The sequence below is a fragment of the Lynx rufus genome, unplaced genomic scaffold (assembly GCF_022079265.1).
Source record: "Lynx rufus isolate CCGP_SWC_20201006 ecotype Redwood Valley unplaced genomic scaffold, mLynRuf1.p SCAF_3, whole genome shotgun sequence".
NCBI lineage: Eukaryota > Metazoa > Chordata > Mammalia > Carnivora > Felidae > Lynx > Lynx rufus.
In genome coordinates this window covers 178,718,952-178,740,529 of record NW_025814845.1, presented here as the reverse complement: position 1 = coordinate 178,740,529, position 21,578 = coordinate 178,718,952, and the positions used below count along the sequence as shown (strand labels likewise).

The 21,578-nt window shown below is 36.2% G+C and overlaps 1 protein-coding gene across 1 annotated transcript in view; it reads left to right on the top strand.

Annotated features, from left to right (window-relative positions):
- The window catches only part of SGCZ (sarcoglycan zeta), a 1,101,292-nt gene that overhangs the window by 595,570 nt on the left and 484,144 nt on the right, over positions 1-21,578 (top strand). Inside the window, exon 2 of the mRNA XM_047092209.1 lies at positions 18,088-18,282. Coding sequence (XP_046948165.1) covers positions 18,088-18,282 — 195 coding nt within the window. The remainder of the gene's footprint in view (positions 1-18,087; positions 18,283-21,578) is intronic.

Genomic DNA, 21,578 nt, shown 5'->3' with positions numbered 1-21,578 from the left:
CTCAGAGGCACTTTATAGGTTTTGCATTCTTGCTCCCTTGCCTTTTCTTTGCCTGAAATGCCACCATCCTGGCCTATTCTTCATTTCTTAAAAGCTTAAAGGTTACAGAAAGCCCTCATCAAATGCTTCTGCAAAGCCACCCGAGATGCTATTAGAGAGTGACATTCCCTCCATCAAATTCCTGGAGCATCTTTTACCCACATGGAACATATCACAAGTTCTCGGACTGTTCCTGTTGGACCCGGAGCTCCCTGGAGCTTCAAAAACTAAGTGCCTCCCCCACCGTCCCCTCCAGTGCATGCATGGATCCTCTAGTAACTTGCCTTGCAGGCATCCGGTGTCTGCTCTCTTCTTCCAGTTCAAGGGAATTCACCTTTGCAGAGTTAGCCCAGTTAATTTGCAGAGAACCGAGTGAGACACTTCTTCTTTTCTAAAAGAAAAGTGTTGTGTTTTCTAAACATTAGTGTTTAGAAACTAATGGTGTCTTCTGAACATTAGCCACTTCTTAAAGCTTCATGATTTTTCCCTGTATTCGTATACTACATATGCTGTGTGTTGAATATTATGTTTTAAATTGACTCCCTGTCTCTACTTAAGCCTCTTTTTAAAGAAAGATTTAAACGGATACAGTAGGTTGGAAGCCAGTCTCGCCTGCCAAAAGATAACAGGAAAGATAAGGCCGTTTTCTCCTGCCAGAAGTTGACAGAAAAGGTGAACATAGCAGCAAGAACAACAAAAAACACAGTTATTACATCCCAACTAGAGAGACACTGTTTAGCTGAAAACATCTCTAATTCCCTATTTTTTTTTTCTTTTTTGGAAGGGCAGCTAGAAATTAGTTAACATGCCTGCTAGCATAAAGAAGACTTTCTGATGCACTAAGAAAGCTTGGAAACAAATATAAGCAAGAATAGATTTCTGTTTATGTGAATCAAAGATGTTTCTTGGCATATTTCTTTACTATCTGAAATTACACTTGCCATTCAAGACAGTAGTAAATCTCACATTAGGAGAAGCACATTCATTTACTTTATTGGTTTATGGGTGCTAAAGACAGTGTGGTGTATATTTAAAGTATTTAAAATGTTTTGCATGTAATAGGTATTTAGTAAATATTTGCTGGGGAAGTAGTGTGATGTAGTTAAGGAAATAAAAACAGCAACAAAAAGCTCCCATATTAATCCATAAACCTGAATCCAAAAATCAATGTTTTACTCATTTGCGGGACTTCGAGTATGTTGACTTTGTGGTGCTTCAGATTATTAATTACTAAAATGGGACTTGTAAGATTGACTTTGATTGAGTTAACTGCATTCATGAATGAACAGGGTAACATATGGAAGGGCTGACTCAGTGCTTGGCCCATAGGCAGCGTAGGGTGTGGCTGAGAAAATGAGTTTAGAGTTCAGAAGATGCTTATATTTCTTACCCTTAGCAACTCTTGCTCCTAATAGCTCTTGGGGAAATTTCCTAACCATTCTGGGCCTCATTTTCCTTATCTTATAAAAACAGATAATAATAACAGCTTTGTTTTCTGGGTTGCAGTTAGGATTAAGTGAATTAACTGGGCACTTGTGTCTGGCATAGGATAATCTATGCTGTTGTTTGTTGTTAGCATTATTATTAATTTCCTTTCTTCCCCTTGAATGAAGGATCATACAACGTTTAAACATGCAGTTCTTTTTTTTTTTAACAGAAAAGGAAACTTTTTCATTTTGTTATAGAAAGTAATTTGGGCAAGTATGAAAAAAATAAATTGCTTCATTTTGCTCCCCATTTTTAGACTAAATAGAAACACTTGGCCTTTTAGTTTAGGAATATATCCAAATGTAAACGGGGCATAAACGTATCTGGTAGGGAGCACTAACGTACTGTGAAAATGCAAAATTCTGCAGATGGCACTAGAACGTGCATTAATTTTACCTTAGTACTGTACCATAGAAGTAATATAATGAATAAGTACTTTGTAGTTTATCATTAAATCTGTATAATGTTTCAAATGAATTTTGGCATGCTGATTTTCACTCATTCAAATACAAATTTTAAAGTGTTTTATATAATTAGGTGATTTTTATTATTACTTCTTTTCCTATCCATCCTAGCCTACCTTTTCTAAAGTACTCTGTACAATAATAAATAAGTGAATAAACAAACAAGTAAATAAAATATGAAGGATCACCTTGGATATTAATATATTCAGTTATTCTTAGAGCTAGCAATTGACATGCTTTTAAACAATTTTGTTTTATATTCATCTAGTTAAACTCCCCATCTCTACTGTTTCTTGATTGTAAAATGGGTGTTTTCAAACCACTTAAATGCAATTTGCAAAGGTCACTAATTCATAATATGGCCGAGGCCTTTTCAGATCATCAGGTTGAGGTCTAAATTAAGTATGCTGGCCTGGAATATAGCTCTCCAGATCTCTTAAGAAAATGAAGCTTAAAAAGATAATTTTGTAAAATGCAATCAGAAAACAACTTATACATTGGGAGAGTCTGGAATCAAGTCTCTGTGCAAACTTTGGAGAAAGCACTTTGTTTGCCACACAGAGGAGACAGGGATGGGAACACAACAGTGAGATCTGTGCAGCTAGCTGGTTTCCTGCCCCAAGGACAGGTATTCATAAGTGTAGGGGAGCAAAGATAATTTTCCACTTACCCCTGTGAGTTCTTGGCTGAGGCCCCTGTAATAAAGGACAGATTAACAAAACAACAGCAGCAACAACAACAAAACCCAACACGCAGAAATTTATTAACATGTATGACTCATTTATACATAGGAGATAACCAGGAAAAATGAATAACCAAAAGATGGCGTAGAATTCAGACTTAAATGCCATCGTAATAAGGAAAGGGAGTGGAATATGGGCCTCTTAGAGGAGAGAAAATTTTTTAGATAAGATGAATGGGCCCTTAGAAGAATAAATGAGAGGTGTGATCCTTTGTGGCAATGTGTGCCTGGGTGTGATATCAACTTCTGTTCTCCTTACATGTTAGAGGAGTCCGCCCTCCCTGCTTGATGATACTCCCAGGGAGAGAATTTATGACAAGGGAGTTTCTTTGGAGGACTTCTCTTTAGGTAGATGAGAGGAGTTCAGCAAAAGCCTCTCCCTGCATTTGCTGGTTTTCAAATGCCTAAGCTCAATGTATCTATATGCTAAGGTGGCATATTTTGCGTGGCATATTTTGCAATCCTTCATTTGGAAGGGTGATTTCTTGGTTTGGTTACAGCAAAATTATCACAATAAATAACATATTTTTTTTTATTTTTTTATGTTTATCTTTATTTTTGAGAGAGAGAAAGGGGGTGGGGCAGAGAGAGAGGGAGAGAGAGGATCCAAAGCATGCTCCCATGCGGGGCGTGAATTCACGAACTGTGAGATCATGACCTGAGCCAAAGTTAGACGCTTAACCAACTGAGCCACCCAGGCACCCCAGTAAGTAATTTTTTAAACCATTTTTTTTATACCTGAGAAGATAAGGATTGATCTTATTATGCAAAGGAAGTATTTAGTTTCTTTCATTTAATCTCTGTAAGATTATTTTGTTTCTGTATAGGAAGCCATTTTTCTATCACTATTTCACGTCTATTCATTTCAAATATATTAAACAATGGGAAGTTTCTTTTTTTTTTCTTTTCCAAATCAAATTACCAAGTAAAAATGAAGGGAAAAAAACTATAATTTTTAAAAGCTGGGAGACAGATGGGGGTTGAAAGTAAGTGGGTTCTATTAACATAGCCTCTTATGTTATTCAAATTACTATTTTTTCCCTTGTTTTCTAAAACAAATTGGGGGTATTAAGTTATGTTTCCAAATTCTATAACATCCATTTTTTTTTATCATTTTACTGATGTTTTTAATCAGTAAAAGCAAATATATTGATTTCTTCATAAATTCTAAAATGATATAATTTTTTCACAGAAAATATATTCACTGGCAGATAGTGGGTTAAGGAAGGAAAAGCTCTAAGAATCAGTACATATTTATATTTTACATAAGTTACTATATATTGTATTATATAATCTTTAGAATATGTTTTAAAGGTAGGTCAATTTACTGTTGATTTGTAGATAAGGAGATGACTCAAATTCATGTTTAGAGTTACATAGATAGTTATGGCAAGAACACTGTCAAAATTTAAAACTTCATGAATGTCATCGTCTGACCTTGAAGAACACACACCTCAGAAATGAAGGAAGAACAAATTCGTTTGTTCAGATCTTTTTGAACATCTGCTGAATGCAGGACACTATCATTGGACATATGGCAGCCACAGAATATTTGTTTGTTCAGTAAATGCTTTGCACACCTATGTTTCTCCTTGAAGGAATTAAAGCAACAAACATCTCAAAGTCCCTGTCCTCCTATGGCTTCTCTTCTATAGGAGGTGCCCCCCCAAAAAAACAACAACAACAACAACAGATGAATATTTAATTTACTACTAAGTGGGGGCGCCTGGGTGGCTCAGTCGGTTAAGCGGCCGACTTCGGCTCAGGTCATGATCTCGCGGTGCGTGAGTTCGAGCCCCGCGTCAGGCTCTGTGCTGACAGCTCAGAACCTGGAGCCTGTTTCAGATTCTGTGTCTCCTTCTCTCTGACCCTCCCCCGTTCATGCTCTGTCTCTCTCTGTCTCAAAAATAAATAAACGTTAAAAAAAATAATTTACTACTAAGTGGAGAAAGGTTCTGTGCAGACACATGGACCAGGGAGAGGGAAATAATGAAGATAGAGGGGTAAACCATGCTATTTCATATGACATAGTTACAGAATGCCTGGCTCAGAAAAAAAAAATGAGATTTGACTAGAAAACAAAATCTCCAATGCTCTGTGGAACTCTGCCTCTCCTATTTCTCTGTCTTCACTTGACATTCAATCTCTCTACTCCTGCCCCCACTGCTAGACCCAGAACATGACAGTCAAGTTCTTTCCTCTCTGAAATGCTCTTACCTTGATGGAGACATAGCTCCCCTCTTCATGTTCTTGTGGACATGACTCAGAATTTGGTTTTCTGGGGCTCAGTTGGTTGAGCTTTCGACTCTTGATTTTGGCTCAGGTCATGATCTCACGGTTCATAGGTTAGAGCCCCGCTTGGGCTCTGAACTGATGGTGTGGAGCTTGTTTTGGATTCTCTCTCCCTCTCGCTCTGCCCCTGCCCTGCTCACAGGCTCTGTCTCTTTCTCAAAATAAATAAATAAACCTTTAAAAAAGTTGTGTTTCCAATGAGGCTTTAACAGGTTACCTTTTCTAAATGGCAGCATACATTTTAATTATCCTCCTTTCTTGCAGTATTTAGCTGCTTGCTACTCTCTCACTTACTGTATGTTTTATTTATTTTTGCTTGTTCTTTGTGCGCAGCTCGAGAACATAAATCCCATGAAGGCAGGAATTTGTGTTTATCTTCCCTGCTGCATGGTTAGATTCTAGAAAGATGCCTTGTGTGTAGAAAGTGTTAAATTAATTTTTGTTAGATATATAAATAAATTGACTGTTATGCTTTGGGGATATGTTCCTCAAAACTAAGCATTAGAGGCAAGAATTAAGGCAGAAGTTGGAAAACTTTAAAGTAGTCTTGTCATGACGTGAGAAATGCTGGCAATGAGAACTGATACAGATATATGTGAAAAATGTGAGATATAAAAGTGGAACTACATGCCCCCCCAAAAGAATCATGGGATCTAAGCATCAATAGATTTTATCTTTTTAATGTATTTTTATTTTTATTTTTTTAGCTATAATGACTTAAAATATTGTGCCATGATCAATAGAATCAGGGGCACAATGATAGAGTTAAAATTAGAGATATGTCTTTGAAGAATGTTATTTCAAAAAGCCACCATTACCAGCCACATGATATCATCTGGTCCAATCAAGGGCATGAAATGGCTGCAACTTTTCCAATTCCCAAATGGAAAAAAAGAATATATATACATATATATATATATATATATATACACAATATATGTATGTGTATATATATATTATATATATGTATATATACACAATATATGTATGTGTATATATACACATATATATATGGCATTGTATGATATTATTTTGAATTAAATATAATTCCACTCTCACTGTGCTCCCTAAATAGGTAACTAGGTAACTTAGGTAAATAGGTAACTGTCTGAATTATATGATTTCTGTATATATTCATGCATCCATAGAGTCAACAAATATTTATTGAATTATTTAATGAAGTTCATGGATGTAACAGTAATGTACTAAATGGTACCATTATGATTCCCAAAGTGCCCTCTTTTCTGAGTTAAAATAAAAGTTAATTTGGTTTTAGCTTTATCAACAAACCACCAGCACAATGCCTAGCATGGAGTAAGTTTTAAGTAGAGTACCTATTAATCTTTTTGTATGATTTATAGCAAACCTTATGGTGTTTGATGTTAAGGTGACTATAAAAAGTGTAAGCAAAGGAGTTTATAATCTTACTGTGAGTGTAAAGGAAGAAAAATAAGTTTTCCTCTACCCTATGTGTTCTTGGTTAAGGATCTGTAATAAAAGATTAATAGCAAAAAAAACGAAAAAAACAAAAAACCCAGATGTTTATTAACTTGTATACCTCATGCATATGTGGATGATATCCATAGAATAATGAGTAACCCAAAGAGACAGCTTAGAATTCAGACTAAAGTACCATCTTAGTAGGGAAAGGGGAGTGGAATGTAGGTCTCTTAGGGGAGAGGAAATTATTTTTAGGAAAGATGAATGGGCCCTTAGAAGAATAGATGGGAGATGTGATAGCTTGTGACCAAGGTGTCTGGGTATGATGTTGACTTCTCTTCTCTCCTATAACAAGAGTCAATCTTCCCAGGTTGATGAAATACCTGGGGATGGCATCAATGACAAGGGAGTTTCTTCTGGAGGATCTCTCTTTAGGCAGATGAGAGGTGTTTGGAGAAATCCTCCTGTACTGGCTATTTTCAAGTGCCTACAGCTAAAAATAATCAGTATGTCAAAGTATACCATTTTGGGGTGGCATATTCTGCTACTTCCTCATAAGCTGAGACAAGAAACAACCATAAAACAACAGAAAAGAGAGTGCAACGTATATCCTCCACCAGGCTCCTCAGGTAACAATAGCTAGTCAATAACCTTAGTTTCTTAACACTAGTACTAGAAAAAGGCTGGTTTGTAGTACGTAAACCAAAGGAGATAGTGCCACTAGTTCACTTCTCTCTTCATTTTCCACCTGTGGTGGAAAGTCATCTTATATTCATGACCTATACGTGTGCCCGTCCAAGGCTAGTCTGAGTAATGATGGATGAAGCATTCAGCTCTTCTGGCCTATGTTCTCCTGAGATTCACCAGGGAGAGAGTTGTAAGATCAGGGGCAGGCCTCAGTGGGTCACCCATCCAGCACTGACGGAGATACCTTCTCATATTGGCACCACTTCATGATGATGTTCCAGGCTTCTGTTTATGTCCCTCCTTGTCTTTGGATGTTGAGCTGGTCTGCATTTCCTCTCTGCCCCCAGCTTGGTACATCAAAAGTGTGTCTTACCATTTATTTTCCTTTTAAAAATTCAGCAATTCACAGAGTTGAAGCCCAATTATTGGCCCAACTGCTTTGTGTTTATTTAGGCAGTCAAGATTAAGTTATGCCAGGAATAAAAAACTTGTGTTGGTTAGATTATATCGATCTTTAAAAGGTCATCTGTATTGGATACATTTAAAGCAGAGCATTCTAAAACAAAACATACTTGTTATGAATGTCTTCTTTTCCTTATCTCCAAAAGTGAGAAAACCCCAAGCAGAACACTTTTCTTAAGAGTTGGAAAATTTTATATCAAAAGAAGTTTGACTAAAATTTATATACTTGAATCTGGTAAAATGTAACTAAAGTTGTCCAAGTGGGGAAAAAAGACTTTCAATAGAGTATTTTGAAATTTGTTTGCGAGATGGTTCATAAACCCTGGTGTTTTCCAATCAATCAACAAGGCCACGGAGGCCCTACTTTATCTTCTTAATGCTCGTTTTGTTTTTCTACGTGTTGTTAAAATACAAGTCAGTAACCCTTAATCTTTCTCTGATTCTCTTAGTGTTCTTTAAACCATGGTTTCCTTATTGATTTAATTAGTGTGGGCTCTCCGCTTTCCCACCTAAAGCCCCCAGCTGTGTTTCTGGTGAAGTTTTCCTTCAAGATTTTCCTCTTTCTCCTGCCGTATGTGTGCTGGTGCTTGCCAGTGGCCCCGTCATGCTTGTAAATCTTAATGTCATTGGTGCTCATGACTGTCTGTTGTTCTAGCTCTTAGTGTTGATGTATCTGTCAGTGAGCAAAAGACTTGTCAACCTCCTTCACAATTGTTTTAATGGCTAAGTTTTTATTATTATTGTTTATTATTATTAGCACATGAGGGGATCAGAGAAATGAGTTACTTCGGTGTTAGCAACCTAAATCTAAGTCTATGCCTCAAACCTGTGAATTGCCAAAAGCTGTGAATTGACTTTTCAGCCAATTGGATACGAAGAACTTTTCCTATACAAAAGCATATAATTTGGGGACGCATAAACTACGTCAACTAAGCTAGGAATGGCTATTGGGTCACTGAAAATTCTCTCTTTACATGTCCACATTTTTATAGAACTTTTATTCATCTGGGAATGTGTTTCTTTCTTCATGCCTATTCAGGTTTGTTTTTTTTGTCAGGCTTGGCTAGAATGCTATTCTATTTCCTATCTCAAGAGGCAGCCCATTGGACTCCGATATCTTTCATCATTCTTGAAATTCAGTTGCTGGCTGCTTCTTTTCCAGGCTGTAAAAACTGACTACAGCATTTTCCATAAACCAACTGGAAAAAAAAAGCCATTTAAAATGGACATTTTTCTTAAATGGCAAAATTTAACTACCACCTTGTTGGAAAATGCCTTTGAGAATTAAGTGTCATAGACAGGGAGACATTCAAATTGCCATGGTAAGTGGACTTTACTGTATTGTTTTCAATCTCTCTCAACATTAGTAGCTGTTTAGAGACTCATTTTCTGGAAACAGAAAATAAAATGCCTTTCTGCTTTGTAAAATTCAAAACATATAATTTGAACACTTCAGCCATTTTTATTTTTAAATGAGATTTCGATCATATCTTTGAAAATTAATTCCAATATAAATACTCATATAGCCCTTATGTAGGTGATCACTAGCTAAGGAGGTAGAAAATAAAGTTTTAAAATGAGTATTTTTACCATTTAAAATGAAAATGGCACTCTAACATCCTACTTTCCTACTCCCATATTGCTCTTATGCAAGTCAGTGTAATACTCATTTGAGAGCTGAGGAAACTGGGGCAGAGAAAGGCTAAGTGACTTGCCCTTGGACGCACAGAATAGAATGGCCAGGCTGGGATTGCAACTTGGCACATAGATCTGAGACTTCATTTAGTTGCTTGTCCCCCATCCCTTGTCTGAACAAATAACAGACAGCTGTAATGTTAAATCTAACATGATCAGCACTTAATGAACAGTGACACCAACATGATTTACCACTCCTCCTAGAATATAAGCTATTCCCATTGAGCAGGTTGAGAGGTTTTGGAACCAAGATTCAATTTTTATGGTTATATGACTGTTGATTATTGCTACTTAACTGTACCAAGTACCAGCTCCATAATCAGAAATTAAAAGAAATTTCCCAAATTATCCAGCTTACTTTCCAGGAGGCATTTGTTTTATATTCATATTTCCTATAACAGGGAATACATGGGCCAGGGCTGAGCGGAAATTGGATGCTCATTTTACATTTTGATTTTAAGGAATCAAATTAGTGCGTGAGATAAATAATTTGCTATTTCCTTCCAGTCTATGTGCTTACATCTCTGCATTATATTCAGTGTTTATGTGAGTAGTAGTATAAAACTGTCCAATATGATATTTAAAAAACAACTATATCAGATATATCATTTCCAATGTAAAACTGGGTTCTCTTTCGAGCTGTATCATCAGACTGACAATTTAGTGGCAGAGTCTGGACTGGAGAAAAGAAGTTCTCAATACTTGGACTTGAACTAACTTTCTAATGTCCTCAAGCATTTGTGCAGTTTGAGAGTCCTTTTTCTACTTTTGGTAAAACTCAGATCTTAAAAAGCTTTGTTGCACAACTTACCTCCATGCTTCTCACTTCTTGAGGCCATTTTTAAGTTGTTCAAACTCCCTCCCTTTTAGCGTCCTGAGTATACAGGCATGTACTGGGGTCACCTGGTCATCTTTCAGACAATATTTCTCCCTTACAAGACATAAAACAGGGCGTTCCATTAATAGATTTTATTTCTACCCTTAGTTTAACCAACACCAATTTAAAATAATTACCTTATGCATTGTACTCTCCCTTAACATCTTCTTTTCTTTCTCTGTTCTCATGAATATTAGCAGAGGTCACATTTTCTTTAGCCTTTCCTGTCTATCCAGTAAGATGCCGTGTCTAACAGATGCCCTCCTGTTTCCACTCCCAGTTTTAGAAAATAAATAATAAAACCTCACTGAAAGAGGGCGAAGACTATTGTAGTCAGCAAGAAGATGGTGGTACATACAAACATACATTCTAGGTCCCACACAGTGAAATCCATATGGAGCAAGTTTGTGGTCATGGAGCTTCTGCAGAAGTTTTCTGTGAGGGAAGGAAGCGGTTCTTTTTGCCACATGTCCCCAAGCCAGGTAGCTGTGGACTTGAACCACAACACAGCCCCTTTCAGTTTCGCATATGCTGATGTGAGTCAGAATACTAGAGTAATAGGACCAAGAGTGATTCTCATGGGATTAGGCTAACTCTAACCTGTGTCTGTCACTTTCTGGAGCCTAGCTTGGCTCATCTTCTGTCATTGTCACTAGTTTTTCAATCGCCACCTCACTGAGAATGCACAGCTCATCTCTGGATCTCAGCTTTGTCCCCTCAACTATTGGCCCTATGTTTAGTGTCCTCCTTCCTTTTCCATTCTCTAGCTCATAACCTGTGTGTAGACTGGCCTTGGCCCCTGATTAATACTCCAACACTGGACTCCAGACTCTCATCTGAAATCCCTTTTCCTTGCTTTTCATTCCCCCTCAAAAATGGTCTGAACTCACTTTCTCCACTTCCTCATTTTCGATCTTCTCCTGAGCCTACTGTAATTAGGCCTTTGAATACTCAAGAGACCTCTTTTAACTCTCTTCCTAGATTTTCATCATTTTAGTTTCATGTCAGGAGTCACTTTCTTTGTGAGGCATTCTCTTTTCACTGCTAACATCTTTTTACCATTTTTAAAGGAGACTCCTCCAATATATCACCATGCCTATTATCTTCTTAGCATCTATCACTATTTAATATTATATTACTTATATACCTATTATATTATTGTATTTCTCTTATTGTTATCCCCTTCTGTGAGGCAAGGGAATAATAGGAAATGGTCTCTGCTACTCTAGTTAATTTCTCTCACATTTCTAGCTGAGTAGACTTCACCAGAATTCCCCAGGGCTAGATTATTAGTGATGAACCATGGTTAGGTCAGTCCAGATTAATTCATTCTTGTCTAGATTTTTATTATGTGTTATTAAATTTACTGAACAAAGTAACCCTTTCTGTAAACCAGAGAAAAATATTGGACAGAAATATTGGAGAAAAATATTGAAAAATTCACAAAGTCTAATTCTATTTGCCAATGCATCTTTCATTTAACCTCATAAAATCATGACAGACATTTTATTTGTATTATCAGGATTTTGAAAGTATGTTTCTTTGTAAATAAAGCACAAAGTCCAAATTTAAATAAGTCCTTTCCTGGATTTCAGGCCAACACAAGTAAGTGCATTTACCTTAATGTGAATGCTGATAGCCGTCTTGATCCAAGAAGGCTGAAGACTTCTTTGGTATTAACTAAGGGAACACTGGGTCTTATAAGTTATTTGATCCTAATAAATGCTTTGTAGACCTGATATATAGTGTGAAAAACTAAGATGAAGAAGGTCCTAATTCCTTTAAGAAGCCAGGAATACTGTACAGAACCTTGAAAACCAAAATAATCGCAAAGAACATACTGCAAAGTAGGATGTTGAATTCATATTGCACAGGAAAGTAGAGAGGACTTACCCAGAATGACACCTCAGTGAGGTGATGTTTCCTCTTAGGAAATCGTAATCATCTCTTTTTCTCTCTTAGGAAATCCATTTTGCTGATCTGAGAAAATAAGCATCTCTGCAAGTGTACGTTTGTTTGATTACTTTAGAATGGCGATATCATTTAGGGAAACGATTTTCTATTTTGTTTGTAGAATTCTCAGAATGCCTAGGGAACCAAGATATTTCAGGATATTTTTAATACTTGAAAATGGATCAACATTTACCATTTTAGACAAAGGCTGTAAAAGTTTCAAATCTAGGATAGTTTGCTTAATCTCTCAGAGTACATTGTTATTCTTCTTTGCTAGTACTACTACTTTAATGTAACGGCTACTGAAAGGTTTTGTGATCTTAAAAAAAACATGTCTGTGAGGTTTAAGAGAAGATGAAGTGTTTTTTTTTGTTAAAACATTTATTCGTTTAATTTGGGAAAGAGACAAAGTGTCCGTGTGAGAGAGTGGAGGAGGGGCAGAGAGAAAGGGAGAGAGAGAATCCCAAGCAGGCTCTGTGCTGTCAGCTCAGAGCCCGATGCAGGGCTCAATCTCATGGACTCTGAGATCACTATCTGAATGAAAACGAACTTAGCCACCCAGGCACCACCCCAAAAATGAAGTTTTTTAAAGCAAACTCTATACTTGTCTTTTTGCATCTTGGATACTCTAAAAAGTATTTTGTGATAAAGAAGATTTATAAAGTAATAGTGTTAATCTCATCTTTAAGAAAACAACATTGAATTTCTTGAGATGATAAAAATAGCTTTAAATAACAGATTTTTATGTGTTCTTAACAACCTTTTCTCTCACCCTTTTGTTATTCCATTTGCTTTACAAAATAGTTAGTGGCTTTGATATAGGTACAGAATTTCTATTGCTTTACCAAAAAAAAAAAATGTTATTGCTTGAAAGACCATTTCCTCTGTGATTTGTGTTTGTTTTATTTCAGAGACTTAGCTAAGTTCTCACTTCTTTTCGAAGGCACATTAATCTCACCTTCTCACCTTCATGTCTAACTAGAATTTGTAGAAATAGAATATTCTAAGAAAGAACGTTGCTTTAATATGAGATGAAAAGCAATGCATGATCTAAGCAGTGATAGCATTTGTGCCTTTTCCCAGACAAGCTATACGAGGAGGTCTCCTGCTGGCCAATCAGGCATAGCCAGGCTTGTGCTCTCTCCTGCTCTCTTCCTACATCTATGTGCTTCCTTTCCTTAGTCCCTTCCTTAGTCTTTCCTTCAGTGGTGGTGGTCCCTAGAGTTCCTTTCATCTTCTTCTTATAATAAATTGTCTATTTTGTAGTCATAACTGTTGTTAGAACTATAAAATCTCCACCGCAATCTTTAGGCAAAGTAAATCCCCCTGGTCTGCTGTCATCTCTTATAACACTTATAGTACACAGCAGTTAATATGTTGTGTATCTCCCCTCTAAATAGGAATCTCAGTAAGGACTAAAGATTTTCACTAGTCTCAAGGAAACATGAAATATTAACCTCAATAAAAATGACAGTAAACAAACAAGTAATTCTTTATATCATGAAATAATTTGCTCTTGATTATCTAGTATTACCACCTCTAATTCATTTAAAATTCTGATTTAACATATACAAGAATTTTTACTCTATGAATGATAGTACTCTTCATTAAAAAAATAAAGCAAAATGACACCGCATCAATATAATTTCTAGTTAGAGCTCTAAAATAAAAACAAAATTGGGAAAAAAACAAAAAAATTGGATGTTAGCATTTATCAATATATGGTTCCACATTTTACTTAGAGTAGGATTGGTTCAATGAACACTAATACTTATACTCTTGTGGTACGTATTTTCTATAACATATATAGGCACCCCTCAGATACATTGCAGGTTCTGTTCTAGACCACCACATAAAGCAAATATTTTTATAAAGTGAATCAAATAATTTTTTTTGGTTTCCCAGTGCATATAAAAGTTATGTTTAAACTATTATACTGTAGTCTATTAAGTGTGCACCAACATTATGTCTAAGAGAACAAGGTACATACCCCAAGGAAAAAATACTTTATTGCTAAAATATGCTAAACATCGTCTGAGCTTACAGTGAGTTGTGATCTTTTCGGTGGTGAAGAGTCCTAGAGGTTGATGACTGCTGACTGCTCCTGGTGGTGGTTGCTGAAGGTTAGGGTAGCTGTGGCAGTTTCTTAAAATAAGACAACACTGAAGTTTGTTGCATCAGTTGACTCTTCCTTTCACAAATGATTTCTCTGTAGCATGCCATGCTGTTTGATAGCACTTTATCCTCAGTAAAACTTCTCTCACAATTGGAGTCGATCCTCACAAACCCTGCTGCTGCTTTATCAACTAAGTTTATGTAATAGTCTAACTCTTTTGTTGTCATTTCAACAATCTTCACAGCATCTTTACCAGGAATACATTCCATCTCAGGAAACCACTTTCTTTGTTCATCCATAAGCATAAGAAGCAACCCCTCATTCATTCAGGTTTGATCTTGAGATTGCCCCTATTCAGTCCCTGATCTAATCCTCATTCTCTTGCTCTTTCCACCACATCTGCAGTTTCTTCCTCCACTGTAGTCGGGTACCTCTCAAAGTCATCCGTGAGGGTTAGAAGCCACTTCTTCCAAGCTCCTGTTTATGTTGATATTTGGACCTCATCTCATGAATCGTGAATGTTCTTAATGGCATTTAGAATAGTGAATCCTTTCCGGGTTTTCATTTTATTTTGCCCAGATCCATCAGAAGAATCACTGTCTACGGCACCTAGCCTTATGAAACATATCTCTACCTGAAAGTCAGAATTACTCATTGATCCACAGACTGCAGAATGGATCAGGCATGAAAACAACATTAATCTGGTTGTACCTCTTCATCAGAGCACTTGGATGACCAAGTGTATTGGCAGTGAGTAGTAATACTTTGAAAATAATCTTTTCGTGAGCAATAGTTCTCAACGGGGGACTTAAAATAGTCACTAAACCATGTTGTAAACAGATACGCTACCCTCCAGGCTTTGTTGTTCAATTTGTAGAGCATTTGCAGAGTGGATTGAACATAATTCTTTAGGACCCTAGGAATTTTGGAAGGGTACATGAGCACTGGTCTCAACTTGAAGTCTTCAGACGCATTTGTCCCTGACAAGAGAGTCCTTTGAAGCTTTGGAAGGCAGGCTTTGACTTCTCCTTTAGATATAAAACTCCTAGTATCTTCTTCCAGTAGAAGCCTACTCCATCTCCACTGAAAATTTTTTGTTGAGTGTAGCCTTCTTCATGACTTATCTTAGTTCTGGATAACGTGCTGCAGATTCTACGTCATCACGTGGCCTTTCACCTTGCAGGCTTTTGTGTTTGGAAATGGCTTTTGTATTTCTACCTCATGATCCAACCTCTGTTAGCTTCACCTTGTCTTCTGCAGGTTCCTCACCTCCCTCAGCCCTCATAGAATTGAAGAGTTAGGGCCTTGCTCTGGGTTAGGCTTTGGCTTAAAGTAATGTTGTGACTGGTTTGATTTTTTTTGTCCAGACACTAAGACTTTCTCTATATCAACAGTAAGGCTATTTTGCTTTCTTATCCTCATGTGTTTCAGAGAGTGGCACTTTCATTCCCTTCAAGAACTGTTTCTTTGTATTCACATCTTGGATAATTGTTTGGCCCAAGAAGACAAGGCTTTGTCACTAAACTTAATCATTTCTAGCTTTTGATTTAAAGTGAGACATGCAACTCTTCCTTTCACTTGAACACTTAGAGGTCATTGCAGGGTTTTTTGTGTGTTTGTTAAGTTTTTATTTAAATTCCAGTTAGTTAACATCCAGTGTAATATCAGTTTCGGGTCTATAATACAGTGATTCAACACTTCCATATAGTATCTGGTGTGCATCACAACAAATCATTGTAGGGTTTTTAGTTGGCCTAATTTCAGTATTGTTCTATCTCAGGTAAAAGGCAGGCCTGAGGAAAAGGAGACAGAGAGGGAATGGCCACTCGGTGGAACAGTCAAAACACACAGTTATCAATTAAGCCATCATCTTATACGGGTGTCGTTCATGGTGCCAAAACAATTATTAGTCACATCAGAATCACTGGGCATAGATCACTACAACAGATATAATAATGAAAGTTTGAAATATTGTGAGAATTACTAAAATGTAAGACACAGATTTAAAATGAACAAATGCTGTTGGAAAAAGTCACCGATTGACTTGCTTAACTCAGCATTGCCACAAATCTTCAATTTGTCAATAGCACAGAATCTGCAAAGCACAATACAGTGAAGCACAATGCAATGAGATATAACTGTATTTTTTATATTACTTGACAGGTAATTATAATCCTTCACTGATGCTGTTTTTATTTTGGTGTATTTATTCAGCATTATTTCCGTTGTAGTAATTGTTTAATGGACATACACAATAAGAGAATTCTGAAGAGACCTAAGGAGAAAAAACACTAAACTAAAAAAACTTATTGCCTTAGAGAAAATTATATTTTATAAAAATTATTTTTTATCCCTTAGGTAATAAATATTTTATTCTAAAAATTGTATACCTAGTACATATTCTTTGACTTTTCTTAACCATACTTCTTGGTTGTATCGGGCAGAAAATAACGGATTAGCCTTTTGAAAGAATTAACTTCAAACCTAAATTTATACATTACCAAGGAATACCACCTCCCCTTTTCCAGAATGGACTTCTGCATATATCAATATGTTATATAATATTATATAATTAGATAGTACAGTGTAGTGTTTTGTGTTTTTCGGAGATCAATTTTATTTTGAGAACTCATTGAAATACAACTAAAATAAATAACCAACAAAGTTCTAAGTAAAAGCACTAACCAAATAGCTAAATCTATATAATTCTAAATGAAAGTGTATTTTCTTCCCGTTGGTTCTTTCAAATGCACTTACATTTTACTAAAACATATACACTGAGCCACTGATACCCTGTATTTTTAGATAAAGGTACAGAAATGTCTTGAGATACAGTTGGTCTCTATCTACCCCAAGAAACAGGTGACACTTATTCCAAGAGTAACTGGGATGTGCATTGAATTTTAGGTTATAGACACCAGGGAGTAGAGCTGCACCATCATCACTCTCCAGAGAAAAGGTTACTGTTAGAATTGGGCAAATCTGACTGAAAATAATATACATCTTAGAAATACCACAGCTAGTTGAACAGCTCTAAAACGCAGCGTCAATGATGTGATAGGAGGCATTTTGTAAGATTTTAATCAATTTTAATTTAATTATTTAATTTTCAATACACAGCAATAGTTCTTTGAACACTTATTACCCATCTGTAGGTATGTTGTATCTTTTGGTTTAAAAAAAAAAACAAAACAGTTTTTTAAGAGTCTCTTATGGTTTGGCTCCCTCCCTCTCTAACTTTTTTTTTTCCCTGCCCCTCCCCCCCCATGGTCTTATCCACAGAAGAGTGAAAACATATGGTATCTGTCTTTCTATGTATGACTTATTTCACTTAGCATCACACTCTCCAGTTCCATCCACGTTGCTACAAAAGGCCATATTTCATTCTTTCTCATTGCCACGTAGTAGTCCATTGTGTTTATAAACCACAATTTCTTTATCCATTCATCATTTGATGGACATTTAGGCTTTTCCATAATTTGGCTATTGTTGAAGGTGCTGCCATAAACATTGGGGTACAAGTGCCCCTATGCATCAGCACTCCTGTATCCCTTGCGTAAATTCCTAGCAGTGCTATTGCTCTTAAAAACCGAGAATAAACAGGGTTGATGGGGGGTGGGAGGGAAGGAAAATGGGTGATGGGCATTGAGGAGGGCACCTGTTGGGATGGGCACTGGGTGTTGTATGGAAACCAATTTGACAATAAATTTCATATTAAAAAAATAAATGCTAGGAAACAAATAAATAAATAAATAAATAAAAACAAAAAACCCCATTGGTTTTAGTTTTGAATGTTTCTTTTCTTTCTTTTGTTCTTCTTCTTTTTTTTCAGATGACTCGAGAACAATACATACTAGCAACACAACAAAACAACCTGCCAAGGGCTGAGAATGCACAACTTTACCCAGTGGGGATTTATGGATGGCGAAAGAGGTGCTTATACTTCTTTGTCCTTCTGCTGTTGGTTACCATGATAGTTAACTTAGCCATGACAATATGGATATTGAAAGTGATGAATTTCACCGTGGTAAGTACCACCATGATTTTATACCTACTGCTTTTGGTTCAAAGATGATACAGTGCTGTTATTTTTATTTTTTAATTGAAAGTTATTTTTCTTAATCTTTACAAGTATGTGTCTTGAAATTCCAAAGACTGTCATGTATTATTTTAAGGCTACGTTCAGTATGTATCCGTGACAAATGTATGATATTACTATCTGCCATTTAAGTATGGGAAATTGAGATCATGAGATAGTACAGAACACTGATTCATTAGCAAGTTAGAAAACTTTCAACCTATAAGCTTGAACTATTGCTTGCTAAACCTGGTAATGTAGGAAATGAGTTGTTTAGAGATGATATTTCATATTAAAATTAATATTAAATATCACAAGTACCTTTAAAATACTTTGCACAGAGTATTTACCTTCCTCCCTATGTTTTCTGTGGAACATACTGCATGATCAAATCTAAACTCAGGAATTTCTCCTGGGCCACATGGACCAATGTCTGTAATTGTCACCAGATGGTGATCTCATTTTTTGGAGCACAAGCATGGTAAATATAGAAATTAAATCACTCTTTCATGAAAAGTAATAATATAAAATAATTATATAACTCATTGATGAATTTTGCTTTAATTTATTGTATGTGTACAATAAAACTATGAGCATGACTTATCTGGGAAAAATTAGCCACTTCAGGAAAGTCTAGTTGAGCTCACTTCATATTTTCTGGCTAAATTCTTAAATTTTTCAACTCTGCCTTTAAAGCTTTCTGCCTTTGCTTAAAGACTTCAGATATCTTCACATTGAAGCAGGTATCTTACACTTGCTGACCAGACTGCTGTTAATCCTTAGAACTCTGCGTCCTCAGGGGCAAGTATAAAGCTGGCTGTTTAACTTCACTGATCTTTGTGTACTGGGCTGTTGCTACTGCTTTTCTTTTCGTTTCTTTTTTTTTTTTAAGCTCTACAGTGTATTGACTTAGCCAAAAGTAGTTTCTTTCTGAGTTCACTAACATGCAATTCTAACTTGAAACAAAATCTTAAAAGGGAAAATGAGCCCAGCATCTGTCCATAGTGTAGGACACTGCAGTTGTGTGCAAAGACCCTGGGAAAGCAGGTGGCCTAGCCTTCCGGAGAGGAAAAACTGTAACTGTACAAATCATGACAGAAGAGCATATGTTCACGGAGTAAAATGAGCTGAGCAAGGGTTCCATTTCTCTGATACGGTGCAAATTTTGAAGGGTATTCATCAAAAAAGAAAAAAAAAGGAAAAAAAGAAAAAAAAAAGGCAAAAGTTGAGCAGAACTCAGTATGTTCCAGGATTAGAGAAAATGACTATATCCTAGCGATGGACATGTGTTCAGGGTCACTGATCAAGGTCTGTGAGTCTGTGGGTGGCTAAAGGTGGAACTGGGGGCTACTAGACAAATTATTTCTTTAAGAGACTCTCTGTTAATACATCTGAACTGTTCCTTTGTCCCAAGAGTTGGCTCAGTGTCCCCCACCCCCACAATTGGGAATATTTTGGCATAGCTTATACCAATTCTACTCCTATTCTTTTTGTTCTGAGTTCTGCTCCTGCCTCCCTTACCAATGTCCATGCTCCGTTAATGATTCCTTTACCACGTATCAGGGGCAATGTGTATAACTCTGAAGATTCTTTTATGTGTTACTGACTATCAGCCAAATTAGCAGTTGCTGACAGCAATTTCTTTAACCTCATTTTTCTTAACAAAACAAAACAAAGAAAAACCACTTTGAAAGAAAATAAAGACTATAACTTTCTCCAAGATTTGAAATTTCAAACATTTGATCATCTCTTCCAATGAGCATCTTTCTAAAGCTCATGGAAGTTGTGATCAGCTCTCTCACTTCAGGAGTCTTGTTTCTATCCAGTAACCAGGCCATGGGAGCTTTCAGATTCAAGCCCTGTAGATTTCTCAAGCATATTTAAATGAATTAAGAAAATAAACTTAAATGCATAATTACATGGCTGCATGGATCAGGCTCCCAATACCTTGCCTCATGCTGAGGTCAAAGCTGGATAAGCCATTCAAGGGAAATAATTGAAACAGTCACCTTTGTCCTCAGGATCCATGCCGGCCTCAGGGTTTCTGTCACCTGTGGTGCTATCTAATTTGAACCTCAGCTGGCCAATATGTATGTCAACATATTCCTGGGGATAATGAAAAGGAGTTATTTTCATAAGAGTTTCGGTATTTTTTATTTATTTATTTATTTATTTATTTATTTATTTATTTATTTAATTTTGGATCTTTCTTTCTTTCTTTCTACAATGTTACTTTTTTAATAATCAAAATAGAAGGCTATGTGTTCTTCAGGCTCGGAAGCTATTTGTATGTAAGTGACATAATTCATGTAAGTGAAACATGAAGTAATTATTGAGTCAAGATAATCTCTGTAAGGTAATATATTCTACATCTCAATGTAGTAATTCATGATTGTCTAGTGAAATTCTGCATTACTTGAATAGTTGCTGAGTTTAGCACTTCTGAATACGGCACACCAGATTAAGTTGTATGAATTTGAAAAGTGAAATAATTTGTAATCCTCTTATATTAGAGCAGTAACAAAATCAATTTTATGTTTTCACTGGTACATTATGATTGTATCTATCTCTAGAGTGAATACATGACACCATTTGCCATACTATTATCGTAAGAGGTAGTAAATGATGTGTAAATTTGTTTGGGGTGTATTACTGATTTACACAAAATGTATTTCTCTTTCTTTATAACTGTTTCCATACAATCCATGGAAATATGTGGCTGTTAACATCTTTTATTTCAGCAGACTGGGCACGTTATTGTTACCAAAATATTGTGGTTTTGTTTTGTTTTGTTTTGTTTGTTTTTGCACAGCAAGGGTAGCTGCCAATCTGTTTTATGATGTTTCATGGAGTCTATCATTCTGACTAATATTATACCTGATCTGTATGGTTGATATGACCTTATTCTGTTTCTTAGTTTGTGGAAAATAAGATCACACAGCTGCTAAGATACCCAGGTGCAGAGAATCAAGAAAACGGAAATTAGTTTATACTACAGGGTGAAAGGCTTAGGAGAGATAAACACCACAATTTCCTGTCTGTGAGAGTTGGTAAATGTAGGAATGACTTGTAGAAAGAGATTGTGAAACTTCATTCTCTCAAGATCAGTATAACCCAATTACGTGTTTTTGTTGTTGTTGTTGTTGGTTGGTTGGTTGGTTGGTTGGTACAATAGCTATGTGGTTCAATATAAATGGACTAGTTTAGAAGATCTGTCGAATCTAGGCATCCTGATAAGGCAATAT